Source organism: Equus caballus, chromosome 4 (genome assembly GCF_041296265.1).
Source record: "Equus caballus isolate H_3958 breed thoroughbred chromosome 4, TB-T2T, whole genome shotgun sequence".
NCBI lineage: Eukaryota > Metazoa > Chordata > Mammalia > Perissodactyla > Equidae > Equus > Equus caballus.
Genome location: NC_091687.1, coordinates 11256953 through 11284095, shown reverse-complemented (window position 1 = coordinate 11284095; position 27143 = coordinate 11256953). Strand labels below are relative to the sequence as shown.

General features: G+C 35.1%; 1 protein-coding gene across 4 annotated transcripts in view; it reads right to left on the bottom strand.

The window, feature by feature from the left end:
• CDK13 (cyclin dependent kinase 13) overlaps positions 1-27143 on the bottom strand; it is a 111879-nt gene that overhangs the window by 72821 nt on the left and 11915 nt on the right. For all 4 annotated transcript variants that reach the window (XM_070264338.1, XM_070264339.1, XM_023638961.2 and 1 more), the window contains exons 2-5: positions 13323-13982; positions 7418-7588; positions 5843-5982; positions 4100-4270 (exon numbers count right to left, since the gene is read on the bottom strand). In XM_070264338.1, the coding sequence (XP_070120439.1) occupies positions 4100-4270; positions 5843-5982; positions 7418-7588; positions 13323-13982 (1142 nt within the window). The remainder of the gene's footprint in view (positions 1-4099; positions 4271-5842; positions 5983-7417; positions 7589-13322; positions 13983-27143) is intronic.

Below are 27143 nucleotides of genomic sequence, written 5' to 3'. Positions count from 1 at the left end.
GCATTATGTATCACCTCACATCTGTTAGAATGGCTATTATCAAAAAGACAAGAAATAGCAAGTGTTGGTGAGAATGTGGAGAAAAGGTAACCCTCGTGCACAGTTGGCGGGAATGTAAACTGGTGCAGCCACTCTGGAAAACAGTATGGAAGTTCCTCAAAAAATTAAAAATAGAACTACCATATGATTCAGCAATCCCACTTCTGGGTGTTTATCCAAAGGAAACAAAAACACTAACTCAAAAAGATATATGCACCCCCATGTTCACTGTGGCATTATTTATAATAGCAAAGATATGGAAGCAACCTAAGTGTCCATCAAAGGATGAATGGATAAAGGAAATGTGGTATATATACATAATGGAATATTATACAGCCTTAAAAAAGAAGAAAACCTTGCCATCTGTGACAACATGGATAGACCTTGAGGGCATTATGACAATGAAATAAATTAGAGAAAGACAAATACCATATGATCTCATTTATATGTGGAAACTAAAAATAAATCAAACTCATAGATAGGGAACAGACTGGTGGTTGCCAGAGACAAGGGATGGGGGTGGGTGAAATGGGTGAAGGTGGTCAAAAGGTACGTAAGTTATAAAATAGTTATAACGTTATAAAATAAGCATGTCTAGTTATAAAATAAGTAAGTCACAGGGATGTAATACACAGCATGGTGACTATAGTTGAAATTACTGTTTTGTACATTGTAAAGTTGCTAAGAGAACAGATCTTAAAAGTTCTCTAAGTATTTCTCTAAGTACAAGAAAGAAAAATTTTCTAACTACGTGCAGTGATGGATGTTAACTGGATTTATTGTGGTGATCATTTCATAACACAAAATATCTAATCACTATGTTGTTGAAACTAATATTATATGTAATTATATCTCAATAAAATAAACAATTTTGAAAAAGGATTGTTTCCAATTTTATACTCCCTCATACACTCTAACATATTTAACTAATACATGGCACCTACATGTAACTTCCCACATACTGAAACACTCTCTTATTTATCACGACTCATACAATTACAAACAGGATTACGGTGGGGAAAAAGAAGGTGAGGGTGCAAATACATGAAAATCTATGATTTGTGAAGTACAGTGTTAGGCACTGTGGAGGAACCAAAATAAAACAAAACAAAAAACAAAGGCTTCAGGGAATTTATCATCTGGCAAGGGAAATAAATTATGACCACAAATATAAAGGAAAACTATGAAAATTTTCTATGTTCAGAGGTAATAATCTTTTAAAAAGTGTTAAAGTATGGACATGATACAATCAGTAGAGCTTACTTATTCATTCAGCAATCAAGCATTCAGTACCTTCTATGGTCTAGCCACTGATCTAGATAGGGGGTATAACAGTGAGTATAACAGGTATGGTTCCCACCCTCATGTGGAGAAACAAATATATAACAAATCAATATAATTATTCTGAAAAAGTTATGAAGAAGGTTAGGGCTTTTAAATTGTGTCTATATGCAGCAGAAAGTGGGAAGACTGGCCAGGTAAGGCCTCACTAATGAATAAAGCAATATTCAGGCTGAAACCCAGAGGATGAGAAATCAGCCTTTCTAATCGCGTGTGTGTGTGTGTGTGTGTGTGTGTGTGTGTGTGTGTGTTGGTGAAGCAGTTTAACCCAGGGAAGCAGCATGAGTAAAGACTATGGCAGGCAAGTACACTGCCATATCTGACAATTCAAAAGACCAATGAGACTGAAGCTTGGTGAGCAATCAGAAAAAATAGCATAGATGAGGATGGAGAGATAAGCAGGGATGTGATCCCACAGATCAAAGAAGCAGGAGGTTCAGGATATGTTGGAGAAAAAGCAAATATATTAATTTGGCTAAAGTACAAGGTTAATGAAAAACAACATTTGCACATCACTCTCATGTATAAAATCTTACTCTGACTCTTACTACACAGTAAGAGAAGTAACATTTCCCTTTAAGGAAAGAAGGGATAACCAACTCAGAAAGGTCAAAGGCCTTGCTAATAAGGCCACACTGCCAATAAGCTAAGTCACAAATCCCAGACATTTTAACCAAAGTCAAACCAGTATTCTTCTACTACACAATAAGAAATAATGAGAAAAATAAGGTGAAAGAGACAAATTAGGTTAAAGGTCAGGCTGAGGGATATGGACTTTATAATAGAAGAAACTAATGGAAGTTCCATCAGTGAAAAAGATGATTTTGATTATCTCCACAGCGAATACAGACTACTTCCAACAGAAGTTCTTCTATGCAAAATAATCATATCTATATCTAGATACTTTTTTGTGAAAAGTTGTCCTATCTCTAAAGAACTCTGTTCTTTTTACATGAAAGTTACTACGTATACACAGCAGAGTAAGAGCCTAGATATAGTTTCACAGCAAATCCAGATGTGTCAGATCATGTCTTGAGGGTTCCAAGGAGTAAGCAGAGGGATAGCATCTGTGAGGCTGAGAAATGACCATAAGGACTATGGCATCTGCCAAAGATGTTGTATCTGACTTAGAAAATCCATTTCTCCTTTGTTCATCTCCATTTCTTTTTTCCATTCTTAGGACTTACTCCACTCCTACCTCCATGAGTGGGTGCTGGTAAGTCTAAGCCAATCATTGTATCCCACTATTTTGTCATAGCAGTTATTTCAGGAATGAGTACCCATCTTCAGTCAATGTGAGAAAGTGAATTCCAGGACCTAAATGGAACCTTTTAGAAGAAATGCTCTTGCTGCTTCTGTTATAAAGATTTGAAACTGGGAACTACCACAGACATGTGGTCAGGGTAAGGGGAAAGCCTGGTTTCTGTGTGGAACCCAAGGGTGAAGCTGATTCCACAGAGGCAGAGCAGGAGGTGCAGAAGAATTGGGACTCTGGTGACACTGAGCTCCTGGTTCAAGTTTGCCCTGCAGACAACACTAATCTCTGAACTTTCCAGTTATGGGAGTCAATAGCTGTGATTGTGTGATCAAATATTTCAAGCATGCAGATGAGTACAGAGGATAACATAACAAATCCCCATTTATGCGTCTCCTATAAGGAAAAATACAACTTTTCTTACTTGCATCAAAGCAGAGTCTTTTTCCCCAAGAACTAAAGCATCACAAACAGTATTGGAAGTATCTTCTTACGCTTCTGTAGTACCATTATCCTTTCTTCTTTAATAATTCTTCTAGAATGTCTTAGTGTGGCTGCTCTGGTTTTTTTTTTTAATCTATATCATGTACCCTTTCAACATATAGTTTAATTTAATTTTGAAAAATTGTGGTTAAATACACATAAAATTTACCATCCTAACGTTTTTAAGTTTACAATTCAGCAGTATTAAGTATATTTACATTGTTGTGCAACCAATCTCCAGAACGTTTTCATCGTACAAAACTGAAGGTCTATACAACTTCCTATTCCCCCTTCCGTCAGCCCCCGGCAATAAAAATTACCATATATTATTATCAATCATTTTTACATTGTGTTCTCCAGAAGAATAAGATTGTGTGCGTGTGCACGTGCGTAGTTGGGGACAGGAGGAGGTTAAGTATCACGTTCAGTCAGAACATACCTACTTTAATCTGTTTTGTACTAGATTTAGTTTGAAAAAGAAACCTGTTCTTTGAAAACCACAGATTACAAAGGAATCGACCTTGGTTGCAAAATCTTACTGTGAAGATCTAAAACCTACTAGAAGCATAACCTTTCTTTCACTCTTCATATGCTCTATGATAACTACTTTAATAAGCAAGCTAATTTCTTTTCAGCTTTTCTGCTAAAAGTCGACCTGCTAAATCTGCTAAAAATAAACTCCTATGGTTTATTAAAGGCAATTCCAGGTAAGATTTTGCATCCACACTTTTAGAAATAATATATACGCCCACCATAAAGTTTCTTTGTTAGTTTACGGCATTATAACATTAAAAATGTAAGGAAAACATACTCTAATACTACTAGAAACTGTTTCTCAATCACTAAAAATCTAGACATTGACATTAAGGCAATATTTTTATGTACCTAATAATTACTCAAATGGTCAATATCTATAACAAAATCTGCAAATTAGCAACATGGTAAGTATGCAGAATTGGTTATGCAAATAGGCAAACATACCTTTATCCTTCTTAAAATCCAGAGCATCTTCTTTATCGGTCACTATTTCCTTCATATTGATAATACTCTGATGGGTAAGCTGCCGGAGAATTTTAATTTCTCGAATTGCTGTAATCGGAAAGCCTTCCTTTTCATTATCTAGACGTACTTTTTTTAAGGCTACCATCTCTCCTATTAGGAAATTAAATAAAATGAGGTTAACCAGCTGACAAAACCAAAGGACATTTTTCTTAATTTTAAATTTATTTTAATTCATAATTTCTGCTCCTACCTCTTGAAATGTTGTTACAACTCACAAAATATATTTTAGTTTCCAACATACCAAATTATAATGTTTATAGTTCAAAAGATTAAGTCTCTGGTTAAATAAATTATGGGATATCAATCCCATAATACTATGCAATAGTAGAATACTATGCAATTGTTAAAAAAGATGGGATAGGTCCACATGTATTGTTATTTTATGCTCTCCAAGATATATTAAATGTAAAAAGCAAGATGAATAAGAGTAGATACATTACACCGCCATTTTTAGAAAGTGAAGGAGGAGAGGATAAATATACCTAATATACTTAATATGCATAAAATCTCTCTGAACAGATGAGAAAATTCTGCACACTGTACAGGTGAGAAAATATGCTCAGACATATTAACTTGACTAAAGTTGCCCAATTACCAAGTAGTAAAACTGAGATTCAAAATCTGGTTTAGCTGTCTCAAAAGTATGTGCTCTTCCCAATACACTAAATGGCCTCATAATTTAGACATGAGTAAGTTTTGTATCAGATAAAATCTAAATATTAAATAACACACACACAAATCTCATTATAAGAAAGCATTCATTATAAAAAACAGTTGTTCATTCCACTGCTTTGGAGAAAAAACAAATTCTGAACTTAGAAATTTTCCAAAAGAAGGATTCTGCCCTTTTAATCCTTAAAACTTATTTGATTCTTTTTTATGGAAGTCTAAAATGTAGTATGATTCCTTGTTTTATTAAACAGCTTTAAAAAGTTATAATTTAATCTCTTTTTGATAATGAAGAATCGTCATTATAAATGTTATTACTCTATGCTGTAACTGCCTTCCGGAGTTTTTAAGAAGAAGGTAGTTTCCCCTATACTACATGGCCTCAAATAGCTATAGTATTTTAATCTACTAACTTACTCAACAAGGAATTATAAATAAAGATTAAACACTGGCTCTAAGCATTATTTAGTCAAATAGACAGCCATTGACACAGTTACTTTTTCCTGAGCTGCAAGGCCTTTTAAAACTTTCTCTCAGGTTCCTGACTGCGTTCTGAAAGATTAAGCTGCTAAATCTGGCCTCCAAATAAAGAGTAATTTCTACAGAAAAAAAATTATTTTGGCCAAAGATAAAAATTTTGCATGAGGCTTAATACAACAAAGTTACCACTAAGACTAACAATTAAGGTCAAGATACTTTTTATCTCTGATTACTAACAACATAAGAATTTATTCAACATAAAAGAAACTTAAATCCCACCATACTACACATCACAAATACTGAAGAAATACTTTTAAAAAGATACATGTACACGCACCCACTTATAGGTACTCATATCTTACATAAGTGCACATATGAAATAAAATAAAAAAGATGAAACAAAAGCATGATAAATTCTAATTTAACTTTTTTTTAAATTTGTGTTTAATTTGTTTAAATACAAATTAAGTATACTCCACAGACCCAAAGAGCCACAACATTTGGCATTCTTACCAGTGTCTTTATCCCTGGCTTTGTAAACTTGTCCATAGGTACCTTCTCCGATAATTCCGATGATATCAAATTTATCCACGCAGCGTTTTCCCCAGTCAATATCTTTTTCTTTGATTTCACCATAGCGAGGCCCACATATTCTATCAAATATAGTTCTGAAGTTTTTATATACAATCAAGCAAACTGAATAAAATGTTTAATACTCAATGTCCACCCTCCATCCAATCTTATATCCTTTATTTGCCCCCAATCCTTGCATATTTGTGATCATCTATCTAGGACAAGTAACACTGTGATTTGGCATTATAAGTTGCCATGAAACTTAAGGTATCACTTCTCCATACTGACTCTTCTTCTGAAGACTAACAATTAAACTGGGAAGGAGAAGAATTAAAGTTTGTATGAAGGACTTCAGAAATAAAATGTAATTTTTCAGCGAGTGGATAAAATCAACACTAGCATAAAGAGTCAAGGTTCTCTAACCAACTTCCAGAAAGTTTTCCTTTCCATTAATGAACTATATATATATATCTATGCTCTCAAAAAACAAAAGTTTGATAATGAACATTACCAAAAATATAACTATACAGCTTATTGACAAATTTAGACTTACGGCTACATGAAATTTTCTTAAAAATGGAAACACCAGAAAGATTTTTAGTCTAAAAGAGCACAGAAGTATTAATATAATCAACTGTCAGGAATCCACACTTTAAGTATGTGTATATATTATATATACATATGACAAATATTTACCATTCTTCAAAAAGACTTGTAATTTTGTAGTATTTTAATATTCTAGTAGCTAACAGAAACTCAAGCAAAAGAATAAAGCTACAACACTCAAGGAGAGTCTATTTTAAAAGAGTCTATTTTAAAAGTTTTCTAACTTTCTACTCCATACTAGAAAAGCACTTCATACTCTTACACTAGGCCCTACCCGAACAGCAATTCTAAAATCAGATCTAACTCAGTCTTACTCACACTTTCCCTTGGATAAGTAGAAGTAAAAAAAGAAATCAACGTTCTCTTCCCTTAACTGATGAACAGGTTTCAAGGGACAGTTATCTCTAGGCACTTACTTGAAGCTAATTTAGGACACAGATTTCAAACCTTCTTCCACTCCACCACCTCTTGCAAAATGAAGAATGAATTTAGTTATGGGAGCAAATGAAGGTAAAAGCAAAGGAAAACATAGCAGCTTGCCCATTACTAATTTTGTTTGGGCTCAGTGAATGCTGACTTTCGTCTTCCAATTGTCCAATTTCAGTGTTTCTGTGTTATTTAAATATCACAATTATAGAAATTATCTTTAACACATACAATACCCCAAGAAATTAATACATTACAAACTGAGAGAGAAAATTAAATTTGGTTTTATTAGTCATTTTGAATAGGTATGCAGGCAATTATGAAAATTTCTTTTCAAAACTATTAGAATTTATTCAGATACTTAAGTTGAAAGAATAAATACACTTTTTATTATTTTAAATCTTAATTTTGTGTTTTATGGTTTTATGATGATCCAGAATCATCTCTGGTCAATTTAAGAGCAGGTAGAAAGCAAGCACATACTTAGGTCTCCTTTTACTATGTAACTGTGTTGCTGTTTTCTTTTCCTCTGGACTCTTGGAGAGATCATCCCCTCCTGGTAGCTCAGGGGGCAGTGGTAAATCAGCAAGTAGACATCGTAGTTTCTTTTCTACTTCTTTTTTAACCGCTTTTACTGAAATATTTCCTCGTAAGCTAAAAAAGAAAGGAGTCAGACAAATAAACAAAACACAAAAATGTATTTCATTGAGAAATAAAAATACAACCATTTCTTACATTTAAGCAGAATGCAATGGCAAACTACTAAACTGAGGGTCAGCCCCGGTGGCCAAATGGTTAAGTTTGGTGCGCTTCGCTTTGGCAGCCCAGGTTCGGTTCCTGGGCAAGGACCTGTACCACTCATCTGTTGGTAGCCAAGCCATGCTGTTGCAGCAGTTCATAAAAAAAGGAAAAAGAGAAGAAGACTGGCAATGGATGTTAGTTTAGAGCAAATCTTCCTCAGCAAAAGAAAAAAAATACTAAACTGAGTTTTTTCACTTTCCAGCTAAAATAATATACTGTATTTGACTGCAAAATACAAGATTTGGGGGGGAAAAGGTTCAGAATTAGATTAAAAAAGAAAATTTGAACAAAGTATGGATTTTAGTTACCAATAATGTATCAATATTGGTTCATTAACTGTAACAAAGGTACCATACTAATCTATGTTATTAATGAAGAAACAGAGTGCAGGGTATATGAGGACTCTCTGTAGTATCACCGTAATTTTTCTGTAATTCTACAATGTTCCAAAAAAGTAGTTTATTTTTAAAAATGATATATAATTACTATAAAACTCTAAGTTAAAACTGAAAGTCGACTAGTCATGCATTATAGGAAAATTCATTAGTTTTGTAACAGCATTTGGTTTAATTCTGGTAGAGAGACAAAAAGTGGTTTTGTTGTAAGAAATAAATAAAACTACATGCTATTATTTATCTTGTCTGTTTAAATAACCACAAACACCTATTTTACCTTTGCCCTTTTTCAGGGTTAATTCTTCTAAACTGGACAGTGATTCTTTAAAAATGTTTTAAGGCTCTAGCTTAGTAGCATTACACGTGAAAATTCAAGTTCAATTAGTTTTGTACATTTTATGAATACACAAATAAACACAGAAATAAAGAGCTCTGATTTTTAAAGAATATTTTAACTTGGGAATTGATTATTTTAAACCTCCCAAATACTAAAAAATCTGTTTAACAATGTGATATATTCAAAGAGAATCTCATAACAATAATATAATTTGGATTTCACTTACTTTCATTGCAGTTATGACTCCCATAATGAAAATGTTCAGTGAGACCACATAGCTGTGGTCAGAAACTGCTAATGATGTTATCGATGTAAATCACTTTATTTTAATTATAACTTCTTCTATTCATGTTAAACATTAATACTATTATATAAATGGATCCATTAATAACATCTGATAAAAACTATTTATCAATAATCATAATAAAATTGTGCCTTTTCTCCATAATCCCATGTTACCCACTAGAAGGTTAACAGAGAAAACCTGCTCAAAAGGAAACTGGTTTGCAGTTTAATTTTTAAAGTAATGGTATCACAGAAGCCCACTTTTCAAATTTAACGTCCCTCCATTCAAGAAATATCAATTATACCCTTCTACGTGCTAGGTATTATGTAGGGCACTAGAGTTTAACAACAAGAACAGTAACAAATACATTAAGATACAGCTCCTCTCGGAAAGGAGCTTACGGTCTTTTGGAGAACACAGTCAGGTAAGCAGCAGGATAAAGTACCATACGAACAGATTCCCAGAGCAATGTGGTAGCTAAAAGGCAGCTAAATCAGGATTGAAAGACTGTAAAGCTTCTTTCTAGAAAAAGTACCACTTGAACTCTGTTCTGAAAATAAGACTATTTAAAATTATTTATTTAGAAAACTGTAGTCTCTAACTTGTAATTAAGCTTCAGTCAACAATTCTCATTTTTCTAAAGATTCAATCAACATTTTTGGGGGAAAAACTTAAAAGTCTTAAGTTTACTTAAAACTTAAAATTTAAAAGCCTGTCTGTATTCAAATATATCACTGTATGAAACATCAAATTCAGCAAGCCTCCCAAACTTAAGAGAAATAAAATATTACTTTCCAAGAATAACATTATATAATTAAAAACATTATATTTTCACTGAATACTTGCAATAACCAAACAGGAAACGTGATTTTAAAATGTTTCCATATACTACAGCAACAAAAACAACAAAATGCCTTAATAAAAAATGTACAAGACCAACAGAAGAAAATTAAAACATCTGACTGATGAACACAAAACTAGATCTGAATGAACAGAAAGAAACCATGTTTTTGTATGGGAATTGTAACAGTGTAAAGCTGTCAGTCTCCAATTTAACCTACTCTATTTAACAGTCCCAAACAAAACCTGAGCAAGAGTTTTTTAAATACAATTTGACAAGCTGACTGATCATAAAATCGGTCTAAGAATAAAGGTAAAAACCTGCCAAGAAACTTCTGAAAAGGAATAACAAACTGGGATTTGCCCTGTCATATGGTTAACCTATTTAAAAAGATCCCAAACTAGAAGCCAAAGGCTGCTTGAAGTCAAAGAATATGTATTATTGTCTACCCAATGTTTTCCAAAAACTGTGGATTGTCAATAGTTTTAAATCAGAAGATTTACATAAACATTCCAAGTCCAGGCTTCTTAAAAAAACATCAAAAGCTCTAGCAACAATGAGTCCAAATTCACGTACAGCAGCACTGAAGTTGTGGTTGAAAAGCAGGGCTATTTACTAATCAGTAATTTACTCCATCCCTTCACTTTTACATTACCTGCCTACCCTTATAACATAAATTTGAGTTTGAGAGCCCATATACCATGCATCTAAAGAAGTTAAAATAAAAAGGTACTGGCAAAGAAATAATAAGACATGTTAACAGAAAATAGAGTCCAGAAACACATGGATATTGACAAGAATTTTTATATATGGCACCACAAATCAGAGCGATGGATTATTCAATAAATGATGTTAGTAACAACTGGACCTATTAGTCCACAGGGTGATGGGGAAGAGCATATAATCAGACCATTCCTTTCTTCTTCTTAGAATAACCAAAACCAAATTTCTGTGAGATTTAAATTAACCCTTTTTTAACTTTATGAACTTCTAAGTTTCAAAGAAAAAATGATAGAGCTGACTACAGTAAAAAATTGGAAAACATCCATATAGCCAAAAACAAAACAATAAATGTCAAAGACAAGCAAGAGACTCTGAGAGGCAAAGGTCAAGATCCTTAACATAAGGAGAATATACAAATCAATTAGAAAAAGGAAAACAATCTAAAGGAAAAGCCAACATAAGACATGAACAAGCAACAAGGAAAAAATAGCCAACAAATGTTCACAAGATGCTACATCTCAATAACCAGAAAAACGCGAAATCAAGTGATTACATATTTTAAAGATTGTCAAAAATCCAAAATTGACAATATTCAGTGCTGTTGAAGCAATTTCATACATTTGGATGCATAAATTGGTACACAGTCTTATTAGGATAAAATCTGGCAGTTTCTGTCAATTTTAAATGTGCATACTCTGGCCCTGCAACTATCCTACAAAAATCGCTCATGTGTGGGGCCAGCCCCATGGCCGAGTGGTTAAGTTTGTGTGTTCTGCTTCGGTGGCCCAGGGTTTTGCTGGTTCAGATCCTGGGCACGGATCTAGCACCACTCATCAAGCCATGCTCAGGCAGTGTCCCACATGCCACAACTAGAAGGACCCACAACTAAAATATACAACTATGTACTGGAGGGCTTTGAGGAGAAAAAGGAAAAACAAAAAAAAATAAATTAAAAAAATAATAAAATTCCATAGACTAAATAAACAGCAGAAATTTTTTAAAAAATTGCTCGTCTACATAAAATATTAATATATAAGAAGAGTTTAACAGCAAACAATTATAAATCTGAACATCCATTAATCAATAGCAGAACAGTTAATAAGAGCATGATGCATCCATTCCTATAGATAGGAATACTGAACCTATCTATACCAACATGGAAAGATCTCCAACATAGCAAACGAAAAAAACAAGTCAAGAAATATTATGCATAGTACGATCTTAATTTGTTTTTAAAGAAGACGATTTATTATATGAAAACATATAGTTAACAGTCTATTTTATGAGAGTAATGGATTCCAGGTCTGGGAGAGAAGCAAAGTTCAAAGTGAGCATAAAAGATATTATTGGCTAGGAAGCAAGGAAGCACTCAAAAATTAATGAGAAGTCAGCTTAAAAGAGTTCCCACTGGCCAAATTCAGACAACTGGAGCATCAAAAAGAAGAGTGACAGTAACTGGTATTGAATCAATCTTTGGCCACACATGTCAGTAGCAGTACTGAGGAATCTTAAGAAACTTTATATCCATGAAACACACAAACACATTCAAAGAAAGAAAAGCAGACACACAATAAAAGACAAAAGCAGAAGAGACAGAAAAGAAAGTGGATCAAAAACATTTTTTAATGACCTAGTATGAAATGTGCCACCATCACCATCTCATTAAAAATGGATGCACACAGAATACCCTCTTTAAGCATTCACATGGGTACATTCTAAGTTCTTGAAAATATCACCAGGAAAAATTCACCCCTAAAGAACATATAAAGAATTAAGTAGAGAATAACCAGTCTCACTGGTCCAGAATCACTGGGTTCTGGGCAACTGGGTTATTCTCTCACTAATGAAGTGACTCAATTCTGCACTCATACCTCTGTCTCTGTGCTGGAGAGCCTATTCTACGACTCATCAAAATCACAAACCACTACTGTTAGGAACCCTTAGTGTTCCTAAGAACATTCAAACCCGCAAATACCACAATTAGAGTAGTATAACTGGATAACACTTGATTAAATTGGATGGGGTGTCTCAGCAACATTTTTGATTGTAGAAAAAAGACGCCTCAGATGGCATGAAACACAGAAATTTTTGTTTGCTTCAAATTATAAAATTTTCATAATGCCAGCCAAAGTGAGCACTTGTAAGACCTGCCCACATGGCATTTTTATACACTTGTTTTCAAATTCTATAAAGATGTCAGCTAGAAAAACTGCCCATATGGTTGCTTTTTAATAGAAAGTGGGGGGAAAAAACAGTTCTGATTTCTTCATAAAAATAAAAATAAAAAAGGCTAAGTATTATAATAGGCAGATATCACACAATCGCATAATGCTTCTATCCTAGCATACATTTAAGAAACATTCTCAGAACCGCAATTACTTTACGGTCACACTCCTACCTTCATTCTCGTAAAAATAAAATGTTTCAAAATAAAAAAAAAAGTTAATACCCCCGATACTCACAATAGAAATGTGTAAACAGGTCAAAGGAAAGCATAACCACATTATGTGTTTTCTGTAATATGTAATTAATCACTAATTGCAAAAAGTTAAGAAAAGACCAGAAAGTCATAAATTTATAAAGCCATCTGAAGTGATAAATTTATAAGGCCACTGTAGAAACTTATAAGTAACCAAGATACATGCTTTATATCACCCAGGGCACACTCTCTCATAAAATGTCTTATCTCTGACAGTATCATCAAGGAATACTAGCCAAAGAAAATACGGGCATTTCTAATTCCAAAATTCAAACTAAAATATACATTGTACCCCAAGGCAATAGCAAATTTTTCCTGGAATTCTTAGAAAAACCATAATTTTGTCAATTTACAATTATAATTTACAAGCAATGTGCTTCATTTTAAGATGTAATAAACAAAATTAATTCATTTACTTATATTCTTTTTTTTAGTAACTTTTTTTTGAGGGAGGTCAAATAATTTCTCACTTGAAACTTGCATTTTTTTTCCTTGAAATAGGATTGACAACATTTTTTGTGCTTACCTATCAGTATCTTTATCTTCAGGCAGCATGGGAGGCAAGGGTAATGGTGGTAACGTAGAGGTCACTAAAGCCACATGTTGCTCCTTCTCCTTGGCTCCTATGCTTGGTGTAAGTGGTTTGGTTTTCTCTTTAAGAGATACTGGTTCCTCCTTCGTAGCAGCAGATTTACTCTCCTTCCCAACTACAACTGCTTTCTTGGTGGCTTTATCTACAATCAAATTATTGTCCACCTTTGTCACCTGAAGAGGTGGCTTTGTTTTTGCCTTGTCATTCTTTAAAGTTCCACCACTTGAGGGAGAAGGTGCATGCTCAATTTTAAGTTTCTTCGCATCCTTCACGTGGTTGGTTTGTGATGCACTGGCACCAGTTTCTGTGCTCCCCTTGGTAGGTGTAGAAGTGTTTGAGGCTTTGGCAGCTTTGGCAGCGGCCTCAGCAGCCTTAGCTGCTTCTGCAGCTTTCGCTGCCTCTGCAGCTCTTGCTGCCTCTGCAGCTCTTGCTTTTTTATTCTTGTTCAATTCAGCTGCCAGGCTACTCTTGAGAGTTAGTGTGCTAGGAGAAATGCTAGAATGACGACTTCTGGATCTAGACAATCTGTGCCTGCTACGAGATCTTGAATGCCTAGATGAATATGGGCTTCTGCTTCGGGACTTGGCAGACCGTCTGGTGGAAAATAATTAAGATTTAGTCAGTAATTCAGAAAAATTCAGTTTGAAATTTACAAAAACTGCTAACTGAAGCCTGTAAAACAGAATAGAAATTCATTTAATTTCAAAATCAGAATACTTTAAGTTTTTGTGACAGGATTTTTAAAAAACAAAAAGTGCTTTTAAGTAGAATATTATCTAGTCGTCCCAAAAATAGATTGTCTTGATCCTGGTCAGGTCTACCAATGCTCAAAGATGAGGCTGGATGAAAAGAGATTTCTGTGAGAAGAAATACAGTAGGTCCTCCCTATCCTGGGGTTCCACATCTGCAGATTTGACTAACCACGGATCAGAAGGCATACGATGGGTGTGCCCCTACTGAACACATACAGACTATTTTTCTTGTTATTCCCTAACAACGCAGTATAATAACTATTTACATAGCATTTACATTGTACTAGGTATTATAAGTAATCTAGAGATGATTTAAAGTATACAGGAGGATGTGCTTAGGTTATACGCAAATACTACACCATTTCACATAAGGGATTTGATTATCCTCAGATTTTGGTATCTTCGAGGACCCTGGAACCACCTCCCCCATGGATACTGAGGGAGGACTGTAAGAATCAGAAGGAAAAAATGCAACAAGGCATCCCTGTTGTCCCAGAAAACAGAAGCAGACAACAAGGATGCATCAACTGTAGCAGTAGCAGGGTGAAGTCTGACCAATCTTCTACCAGAGAGAGAATTTCTACATCTCAAAAGCACCCTCACCCATAAGTTCAGAACTAAGTAGTGCTCTGTCTACTGCAAGAGGGAAAAAGATGAAACCTGTCGTTGGGCAATAAGTAAGAACAGTCTCTAAATCTTGGAAATTACTTAATAATGACTGTGCAATTCATTTCTCAAAAATATCAGAAAACACAAAAACTAACGTATATTTAAAAGTATGGTGGCAAACAAAATTCCTATAAAACAAATGCGGCACAGCACCAAGTGAAACAAAACTGAGCTTTTTCAAATCCACACATATCAAAACTTTAAAAAAATACTCACAAGACAAAGGCACTATGACAGCACTTTGACATGTTTGACATGTCTCATTTAATATCCACATCAACCCCAGTAAAGTATCTGCAGTTTACAGAGAAGTTGAATCTAAAATATTATGTTACCTGAAGTCAATTCCATACTCATTCATAGCTGTACTGGTTATTACCTTATTGCCACTATCCTCTCTCTCCAATACTCTTCTACCCTATGCCGTGCCCAAGGAGGCTGACCTCAACAGATGCATCTTCTGGGTTCCATGCTGTTTGTCGCTAGCAGATCAGAAGGACGAGAAAAGCTAGATTATTTCTTCCTAGCTCTGTCCCTCCTCTTGGCCACATTTTCTGACAGAAGCTGTGTCCCTCTACCACCATAGCTCCTGTCAGGCACCCACTTCTCCACAACTCTCACCAGGCTCTAATAACACCACATTTCCCTTGCCCCTTTGAACTTCCCTCTATAACTAGTGAAAACATCCCTTGTGGGTTCCCTTAAGCCACCCCTATCTCTTGTGGTCCTTCATTAAAGTCTCTTAAACCATCTGAATTGGATTCAGTTTCCCTCTAGAACCTTGTCTGATGTAGTTGTATGCCAGGTCTTACACTCAGACCTACTGACTGTAAATAGGTAGGTTAACACAATTAATACATTAACACACTGCCAAGGAGATAGCTCTTGCTGAAATTTTGTGAAAGTTATGAGGAGAGTGTAAATGAAGTAAAAAAAAAAACTCCTAGGAACCCATAATTAAAATGGACAGAGAAAAAGAAGAACTGGAAATTTCTGTTTATATCTGACATTAATATGGTATGAAGCAAAAAGTTTAGAAACATTCTACAATTCTAGTATGAAAACAAAATGATAATTAGGTTTAGAATAAACTCAAATACAAATTCAACTTCTCTCTCATTCTTTCAAAAACATTTCAAAATGTACAAAGGGCCAACTAGTGTTCAGCACTGAGCTAGTGTTTCATACAAACTCCACAATTTCACAAAGTATTTATGTAACATTATTTTAGATTAATGGGAACACTGGTTTAGAAAACATTCTAATATAACACTTTCTTATCATTAAATATTCATATATACCAATCATTAAAATCACCCATGAGCTTACAATCATTCATGGAAATGAGAGGGGAAATATTTGGTTAAATATAAAGTGATAAGTTGATTGCAAAATATCTTGGATAACTTTAATATAGGAACCAAAAGTGTCATAATATGAAACACTCAGCCACATTTTTAATTTCCTCTCCCTTCAGACTCTCAGACCTCCCCTGATAAGATACTAATGAACGGCTGAAAGGTACATAGCAGGAGAAAGCAAAGAGAATCATCATCTCATCAGAGGTAACAGCACAGAACTTTTCTTAAATTAACTTTCCTACACTAGCAAGATTTTGGTCACCAGTTACATAAAGATACATAAATTACAATTAACTGAAAGATTTATGATCAGTAAATTTTACCCAAGAGATACAAAGATACTTGGTAAAATTCCAACACAATTAATTCCTCTGGTCTATTAAATTATTCTCTTCTGGATAGAATCTGAATAAGAGAGTTATACAAATTTTCTGCTCTATAAAAAGGATATTTTAGAAATGATGTTTTTATGGTATTTGATCTCTACACCAATTGAATTATTCTAGACACACCCTCCATTCCTCTCTAATTTCTCTATTTGTCTTCACTAGTTCCTTAACTTTTCTATTTCACGTCCTCAAGTTGCATTCTCTCAGATACTGCATATTTGCTACTAAATTTCAATTACATATTTACTTTTTATAACAAACAGAGTTTGAGAACCTAAAATTAAATTAAATACAAAATTCAAGTTTAGGTCATTTTTACTAATGATCTTATACTTCAGCCATACAAAGTTAGGAGGGTAATAGAGAAGTGGATCTTTAAGACTATATAATGAATTATATCATGATGTCTTACTAAAAGAACTGAAATGGATGGCAGATAGCAAGCCCTTGTTTTAGATAAGATTTTTCTTCTTTTAAAAATGTTTTTTCTAATATTTCTGTACTGTAGACTCTACAGTGAATACATAATAGCTATTTCTTGTTTGTTTTTAACATTTTCAAGAGGTTACTGGATCTCTTTAAGAAGTTAAGAGAACTTTTTATGTTTCTAAGGTTTCTCAACTTCAGACAACACAAAACAGAACCAGGATAAAATAACCAGTATCCTGAAACCCAACTGGTTAGTGCTCACTGTTAATTAGGGTAGTGTTCCTTAGAGAAAGAACATGGTGTACTGTTCACTCAACTACATCACAATCTCTGCAAGAGTCCAGGTCTTCTGAAATTGTGCCTAATTAACAAACACTGATTCTTACAAATTTTACTATAATAATATCCAATGGCATTATATAAAATAATATAGAACAGCACTATCCAATAGAACTTTATAACATGATAGAAACGTTCTACACATGTGATGCCCCATACAGCAGGCACTATTCACAACATTTTTTAGCCTAATTCTTCTATCTTGCTTATTTCACATGCTAATAGTAGCTATGCCCATTTCAAAAACTTGTTGATAACCTCCACCACAAAAGGTGCAAAAATGCTTCCCATGCAAAGATGGTTCAACATATGCAAATCAATAAATGTCATACACCACATTAAAAATAAAGACTAAAAATCATATGATAATCTCAAGAGATGCAGAAAAAGCATTCCACAAAATTCAACATCCTTTCATGATAAAAACTAAACAAACTGGGTACAGAAGGAAGGTACCTCAACATAATAAAGGCCATATATGACAAGACCACAGCTAACATCATAGCTAACATCACATAAGTGAAAGCTTTTCCTCTAAGATCAGGAAAAAGACAATGATGCTCACTCTTGCCACTTTTATTTAACACGGTATTGGAAGTCCTGGCCAGAGCAATTAGGCAAGAAAAATAAATAAAACGTATCAAAATTGGAAAGGGAGAAGCAACACTTTCTATTTGCACATGACATGATCTTAAAGACAGAAAACTCTTAAAGACTCTACTCAAAGCTGTTAGAACTAATAAACAAATTCAGTAAAGTTGAAGGATACAAAATCAATATACAACGATCAGTTATGTTTCTATAAATTAACAATGAACTACTGGAAAAAGAAAGAAAACAATCCCATTTACAACAGCATCAAAAAGAACAAAATACTTAGGAATAAATTTAACCAAGGAGGTGATAAAAATGGAAGATACATAATAAATGGAAAGATACTCCATGTTGATAAATTAGAAGAATATTGTTAATATTATGATTAGCATTGTTAATACTATGATTACTAGAGTCCATACTATCCACGAGATCTGCAGATTCAATGTAATCCCTATCAAAATTCCAATGATCTTTTTCATAGAAACAGAAAAAAACAATCCTAAAATTCACATGCAATCAGAAACAACCCCAAAAACAATCTTGAGAGAAAAGAACAAAGCTGAAGGCATCACACATCCTGATTTCAAACTATATTACAAAGCAAGAGTAATCAAAACATGATGGTATTGGCATAAAAACAGAGACACAGATCAAGAGAACAGACTGGAGAACCCAGAAATAAACCCATGCAAAGTCATCCCTCAGTATCTGTGGGAGATTGGTTCCAGAAACCCCCGAGGACACCAAAATCCACAGATGCTCAAACGCCGTACATAAAATGGTCTAATACAAGGAATACAGTTGGCCCTCCTTTCACATCCGTGGATTCAACCAACCAGATGCAAAACCTATGGATACAGAGGGCCATCTGTACATGGTCAACTAATCTTCCACAAAGGAGCCAAGAACATGCAATGGGAAAAGGATAATCTCTCCATTAAATGGTGTTGGGGAATCTAGATAGCCACAAGCAAAAAAATGAAACTGGATCCCTATCTTATACCACACATGAAAATCAACTCAAAACAGGTTAAAGAGCTGAACATAATACCTGAAGCCATAAAATTCCCAGAAGAAAACACAAGGGGTAAGCCCCTTTTCATTGGTCTAGGCAATGATCTTTTGTATTTAACACCAAAAAGAAAGGAAAAGCAAAAGTAAACAAGTGGGACTACATCAAACTAAAACCTTAAGCACAGCAAAGGAAACAGAATGAAAAGGCAACCTACAGAAGGAGAGAAAATATTTGCAAACCTGATATCTGATAAGGGGTTAATAACCAAAATATACAAAGAATTCATACAACGCAAACAGAATAAAACAAAAGGGCAAAGGATGTGAATAGACATTTTTGCAAATAAGACATCCAAATGGCTAACAGGTATCTGAAAAAGTGCTCAACATCACCACTAACCATCGGGGAAATGCAATTCAAAACCACAATGAGATATCACTACACACCTGCTAGGATGTCTATTATCAAAAAGACAAGAGGTGATAAGTGCTAGTAAGGATGCAGAGACAAGGAAACCTTTGTACACTGTTGGTGGGAATGTAAACTGATACGGCCATAACAGAAAATAGTATGGAGGTTCCTCTGGAAGTCAAAAATAGAACTACCATATGATCCAGCAATTCCACTTGTGAGTATATATCCCAAGGAAACTAAATCACTATGTCAAAGAGATATCTGTACTCCCATGTTCATGCAGCACTATTCACAATGGCAAAGGTATGGAAACAACCCGAGTGTCCATCAACAGATGAGTGGATAAAGAAAACTGGGGTGGGGAGGTGTGTACGTATGTATGTGCGCACGTACTTAAAAATAATGGAACATTATGTAACCTTAAAGAAGGAAATCCTGCCATTTGAAACTACACAGATGAACATGGAAGGCATTACGCTATGTGAAATAAGCCAGAGAAAGATAAATACCGCATGGTATCACTTATATGTGGAATCTGGGGGGGGTGGGAGGGGGGAGGCAAACTCAGAGAATAGAATAGTGGCTGCCAGGAGTTAGAGGGTGGGGGAAATGGGGAGAGGTTGGTAAAAGGGTGCCAACTTTCGTTATTAGACGAATAAGGTCTGAGATTTTCATGTATAACATGGTGAATATAAGTGATAATACTGTACTGTATAACTGAAATTAATTTGCTGAGAGAGTAGAACTCAGGTGTTCTCACCAAAATAAAAAAAGGTAAATATGTGAGGTGATGGATGTGTTAATTGACTCAACTGTGGGAATCCACTGACAATGTATACTATATCAAATGATCACATTGACACTTTAAATGTATTACAATTTTATTTGTCAACTATATCTCAACAAAACTGAGGGAAAAAAGCTTCCCAAAATGAAAAGCACTACATAAATATAAAGTGATATTCAAAAACCTGTCTCTCTCAGTCATCCCTTTTGCTACCTTCTCAGTCAAAACTCTAAATATTCCTGTGTAATCTGCATGTATTGGTATTATAACAGTTCTATTAACTATAACAGTACTATGGAAGTCTCTTAAATTCATCTCCTTGTTTCAAATTTTCCTTCATCCTATCTAATTCACACTTACATGCAAAGTGAACATCTTCCTCTAACATCTCCTCCTTGCCATTCTCTATTTTTAATTTCACCACTCTCCTCCACCCATTTACCCAGGCTAGAAATCTTCCCAGTTTCCTGGTGCCCGTACCACATCCCATCAATTGTCTCATTTAATTGATTCTAATCCTACATTCCCTTACATCCATACTTCTCTGGATGTTTCCTATTGCTGCTGTAACAAATTATCACAGATTTAGTGGCTTAAACAACACAAATTTATTATGTTACAGTTCTAGAGGTAAGAAGTCCAAAATCAGTCTCACTGAGCTGAAAATCAACATGTCAACATGCCTTTGTTTCTTCTGTAGTCTGTTTCCTCATCTTTTCCAGCTTCAAAAGGCTATCCATTCCTTAGTTCATGGTCCCACATCAATCCAACTTCTGCTTCCATCATCACATACCTCCCTCTCTCTCCTGTCATCACATGGCCTTTTCTGACTCTGACCCTCCTGCTTCCTTTTATAATGACCCTTGTGATTACATAAGACCAATCCGTACAATCTAGAATAATATCTCCACATCAAGATCCCTATTTAAATCACATCTACAAAGTCCCTTTTGCCATGTAAGGTAACATTCACCTGGACATCTTTGCGGAGGCCATTATTCAGTCTACCACACCCTCCCCTTCAATTCTCAAAGCCACTGTTCTATTTCAGATCTCATTACCTCTCCTCTAGGCTTAAAAATAACTCATCTCTTCATGTCTAGTCTCTCCCTGCTCCCGTTATTTCTACAGACACGATAACCAAACTAATCCTCACTGTTCATTGATTATTACATGTTCCAAATTCACTCACTTCTCTTCCCTTTTTAGTAGTTATTCCAAACCTTCACAGCTTTCTTCAAGCTCACAACACCATTCTCAAAGTCTCTTCTTTTCTTTTTTAAAGCTGGAAGGCCCGCTTGGCCTCTCAGCCCAGGAGTCAGCCCTGATTTTTTTTTTTGTAAGATTGGCACCTGAGCTAGCATCTGTTACCAATTCTCTTTCCTTCTTCTTCTTCTTCTTCTCCCCAACGTCCCCCAGGACATAGTTGTATATCCTAGTTGTAGGTCCTTCTGGTTGTGCTATGTGGGACGCCACCTCAGCAGGGCTTAGATGAGTAGTGCCATGTCCGTGCCCAGGATCCAAACCGGTGAAACCCTGGGCCGCCGAAGCAGAGAGCACGAACTTAACCACTTGGCCACGGGGCCGGCCCCTCAAAGTCTTTTCTTAACACCACTTTATTTCTATCTTGCAGAAAAAACAAAGATTATCATGCATGTCTCCTGGCTGCAAACTTAATCTGTATCTCCATCCACCTTACATTCCACCTGATCTCAGAGTAGAGGTGTTCCTTTTCCAAACCAAGGCTAACTCCTCTATAGTGCTATCAATCTCATATTCTCTAGATCCTTACTTCAAAGAGTATGGCCCACAAACTAGCAGCATCAGCCTCATCCGAGAACTTATCAGAAATGCTGTGTCTCAGGCCCAAACCCAGACCTTCTGATTCAGAATCTGTATTTTAATAAGATCCCCATTACAGTTTGAGATACACTATGCTAGGCTCCTCTATGGTTACTCCATTACTTGTGACTTCAACTCTTTGATATCCATTTGCTATTTCCTTTCAAGGAATAAATAACTCGAGTCTCTAAGATTTTTAAAAACAGACAAGAAAAAACAAGCAAATGATGATACCTTGATATTTTATCTTTAGTTCTCCTTCCCATTACAGCCAAATTCTCATGCCCCCATATACTCCTCAAACCACTGGAATCTGGCTTATATCCTCACTGAAATTACTGAGGTAACCAATGACTTACCTTTGGCAGGGGGGAGAAAGAAAGAAAGAAAAAAATCACTATCTGTCATGACAATGTTGATCATGACACCCTTAAAAACATTTCCTAACGACTTCCACTACCTTTTTTTTCCTGATTATTTTCTCACTTCTATGGCTGTTTCTCAGTGCTCCTTAGTTCCTCTTCTTCATTACACTCATTCTCCCATAATAACTTAATTTATGCTTATGTGTGGCTTAAACTATTATCTAAACATTGATTAACCCCCAAAGTCACCCTCTCTCCTCCCAATTATCCAACATGCACCTTCAACACAATACAACTAAAACTATTAAGCTTTCTTTCCAAATCCACTCCCTTTCTCCTTAAACATACCCCATGATCAGGCATGGCAGCCACTGAAATAGCAGAAACTGTACACCAAGCCACTTACATGGTTATATATTTGGAAAGAAATGGGAATGAAAAGGACATAAAGGATCGCTTTCACATCGTCCTCTGTATGCCTCTCTACTGTTTCAAGTATTTCATATGTAAATTTTAAATATAAAGAGAGTATAGGTTAAAAAAAGCAATGCAATTGCATTGCAGAAAACTAAGAACTCCAGAAAAGTTTAAATATGAACAAAACTGGAAATTATTACAAACCAAATTGTATGGTATGAAAAAACATTGTCAATTTCTTAATAAAAATGAAAAAGGTTGTACATATTTATTCTTACTCCAGTACTCCAACTGCTTAACTTCAAAGAATTAAATTTAGAAAATCATGAGTGCTTAAGAAAGACTAATTAGATAAAGAAAATACTACCAACATTAATACATACGTTTTTCATAACAAAACATATTTCAAATGTTTCTTCAGGCACAGTATATGAGGAAACCGGTGTGGCCAATCATTACATGCATACTACAAAATAGGAGATTTCCTTTTTCTAGCCCCTAGGACAATAACGAATAATGAATAATTACACAGGCTCGTGTATAAGGGTCAACCAAAGCCATTCAGAATTTTTTTTGACACCAAAAATTAGACTCTGAGGGAAATAATTTTAATCAAAAAGTAAAACTAGGCATTTATGAAAAATTCACAGCTAACATCATTTTGTGGAGAAAGAGTAAATGCTTTCCCTACCTGATGAGGAACAAGACAAGGAAGTCCAATCTACCATTTCTAATCAACACTGTACTTGGGATTCTAGTCTTTGCAACTAGGCAAGAAAAAGAAATAAAAGGTATCTAGACTGGGGAAAAAAGAAGGAAAACTATCTCTATTTGCAGATGACATAATCTTGTATATTGAAAATCCTAAGGAATCCATTAAAAACTATTAGAACTAATAAGTCAGCAAGATGGTAGGATACATAATCAGTGTAAAAAAATCTACTGTAGTTCTATACGATAGCAATAACAATCAAAATGAAATTATGGAAATAATTTCCATTACAATAGCTTTAAAAAGAGTACCTAGGAATAAATTTAACAAAAGAAGTGCAAGGACTGTACCCTTAAAACTTCCAAACACCACTGAAAATATTAAAGAAAACCTAAATAAATGGAAAGATATTCTATATTTGTCTATTAGATGATTTAACATTATTAAGATGGCAATACAGGCATACCTCGAAGACATCGAGGATTCAGTTCCAGACCACCTCAATAAAGTATTTCAATAAAGCAAGTCATACAAATTTTTTGGTTTCCCAGTGCATATAAAAGTTATGTTTACACTATATTGTAGTATACTTACACTACACTATACTGTATTCTATTAAATGTACAACAGCATTATCTCTAAAAAAATTTACATACTTTAATTACAAATTCTTATTGCTAAGAGGTGCTAACCATCATCCAAGCTTTCAGCAAGTCATAATCTTTTTGCTGGTGGAGGGTCTTGTAAAAAACACATTATCTGGGAAGCGCAAAACAGCAAACGCAATAAAATGAGGTATGCCTGTATGCCAAATTGATCTCCAGATTCAACGCAACCCCCACGAAAATTCCAGCTGCCGTTTTTGCACATGTTGGCAAGCTGACCCTAAAATTCACGCGGAAATGCAAAGGACCTCCCAAAAACACAAAGTCAAAATGATCTAAAAGAAAAAGTTGGAGGGGCCGGCCCTGTGGTTAAGTCCGCGCGCCCTGCTTCGGAGACCCAGGGTATCGCCGCTTTGCATCCTGGGTGCCGACATGGCACCGTTCATCAGGCCATATTGAAGTGGCATCCCACATGCCACAACCAGAAGGACTCACAACTAAAATATACAACTATATATGGGCAGATTTGGGGAGAAAAAGCAGAAAGAAGAAAAAGAAAAAGCTGGAGTACTCACACTTCCTGATTTCAAAAATCACTGCAAAGCTGGAATAATCAAAACTGTAGTACTGGCATAAGGATACACATGTAAGTCATTGGAACAAAATTGAGAGTCCAGAAATAAACCCTCAAAGTTAGGATCAGTGGATTTTCAACAAGGGTGCCAATATAATCTGATGGAGAAAGAACAGTCTTTCTAACAAACGGTCTTGGGACTACTGAATAACCATTCAAAAGAAAGAAGTTGGACCTCTTTCTCTCATCATACACAAAAATTAACTCAAAATAGATCAAAGACCAAGATATAAGAGCCAAAACTATGAAACTCTTAAAAGAAAATACAGGAACCAATCTTTGTCATCTTCGATTAAGCAAAGACTTCTTAGATATGACACCAAAGCACAAGCAACAAAAGAATAAAATAAACAACTTCATCAAAACTAAAAACTTCTGGGGGCTGGCCCCGTGACCGAGTGGTTAAGTTCGCACGCTCGGCTGCAGGCGGCCCAGTGTTTCGTAGGTTCGAATCCTGGGTGAGGACATGGCACTGCTCATCAAGCCACACTGAGGTGGCATCCCACATGCCACAACTAGAAGAACCCACAACGAAGAATACACAACTGTGTACTGGGGGGCTTTGGGGAGAAAAAGGAAAAAAATAAAATCTTAAAAAGACTAAAAACTTCTGTGCTTTAATGACCATCAACAAAGTGATACAACGGGAGAAAACATTCGCAAATTCAGTATCTGTACCACAATTTATTAAGTGCTCCCCTATTCACAGTACTTACATTGTTCCCAGTTTTTTCATTAGATAGGCATTATTCATCCCATTTTACAAGTAGAAAGACTAGGGCTTAAACAGCGTAAGTGAATGAATTGCTTGCTATTGCTCTGCTACAAAAGCACTAGAGTTAGCACCTAAATCCACATCAGTATAATTTCTAAGTCCTTGCTTTTTCCTTTATACTACATATTTACCCAGCAAACCCAAGGCACAAGATCTGCCAATGGGATAGTTGTCCTTTGGTTGTTCTGTTGACACCTCATCCTAGAAATAACTTTCTTTTCTTCTTTTGATCAAAGTCCACAGATGACAACCCAGCAGTTATATGACTTGTCCAAAGTTACACTGTTAGAACGGCCTAAGCAGTTACGAACAAGTTACTTGGGGAAGACTCTGTTTCTTTGTAATAAATTAAAATGGACTCTCCTGAAGAGTTCCTCTCTCTAGGAGAGGGAGAAACGTCACAAGTCATATTAAGGGACTTGTACCCAGAATATATAAAGAACTCTTAAGATTCAACAATAAGAAAACAATTTGATTTTAAAACAGGCAAATGATTTGAATAAATTTCCTCCGAAAAAAATATACAAATGGCCAATAAACACCTGAAAAGAAGCTCAACATCATTAGTCACTAGGGAAACGTAACTCAAAAGCACAATGAGATACCACTTTAAACAGCAGGACAGCTATCATCAAAAAAGACAACTATTGTCAAAGATGTGGAGAGATTGGAACCCTCATATGTTGCTGGTCAGAATATAAAAATGATGCAGCCACCTTGGGAAACAGTTTGGTAGTTCCTTAAAATGTTAAACATACAATTATCACATGACCCAGAAATTCTGCTAAGTATATACCCAAGAGAAACAAAACATATCTCCATGCAAAAGTTGTACACACGTTCATAGGAGCATAATTCACAATAACAGCCAAAAAGTACAAACAACCCAAATGTCCACCAACTGACAAAAAAAGGTGGTATATATCCATACAATGGAATACTACTTTGCCATAAAAAGGAATGAAGTACTGATACATGCTACAACATGAATGAACCTTAAAAACATTATGATTAAGTAAAAGAAGCCAGTCACAAAAGACCATGAATTGCATGATTCCATTTACATGAAATGTCCAGAATAGGCAAATCCAGAGAGACAGAAAGTAGACTGGTAGCTGCCACAGACTTGGGGAGAGACTATTAATAGGCCCTGAGTTTCATTCTGGGGTGATTAAAATATTCTAAAATTAGTGGTGATGGCTACATAACTCTGTGAATCTACTGAAGACCACTTACCGTACCATTTAAAATTGTACGTTAATGTGAATTATATCTCAAAAAAGATGTTATTTTAAAACTAGAAAAAACAACAAATCTGAAATGTTTTGTGTTTATTCTAAAAGCATACTTCCTTTCCTTTATGTTCCTATGCAACATTAAAAGTTAAAAAAATAAAAGACACATGGCTGACTTTTTGCAGATCTGCTCAGGCAAACAAGTTCTAGTCCACTGAACATATAAACTGTTTGTCTTCATGTTTCAGTGAACCATGCCCTGAGATATGTTTTTGAAAAGAGAAAAAGGAAAGATGATGAGAAGAGTAGAGGGAGGGCTTGATACTTGATCTGCACAAAGGCACATACATTTGATTGCTCTAGCTCTAGTCATTATGAATTTACTCATAGGCCAATATCAGACCCTGTTAAGAGCATT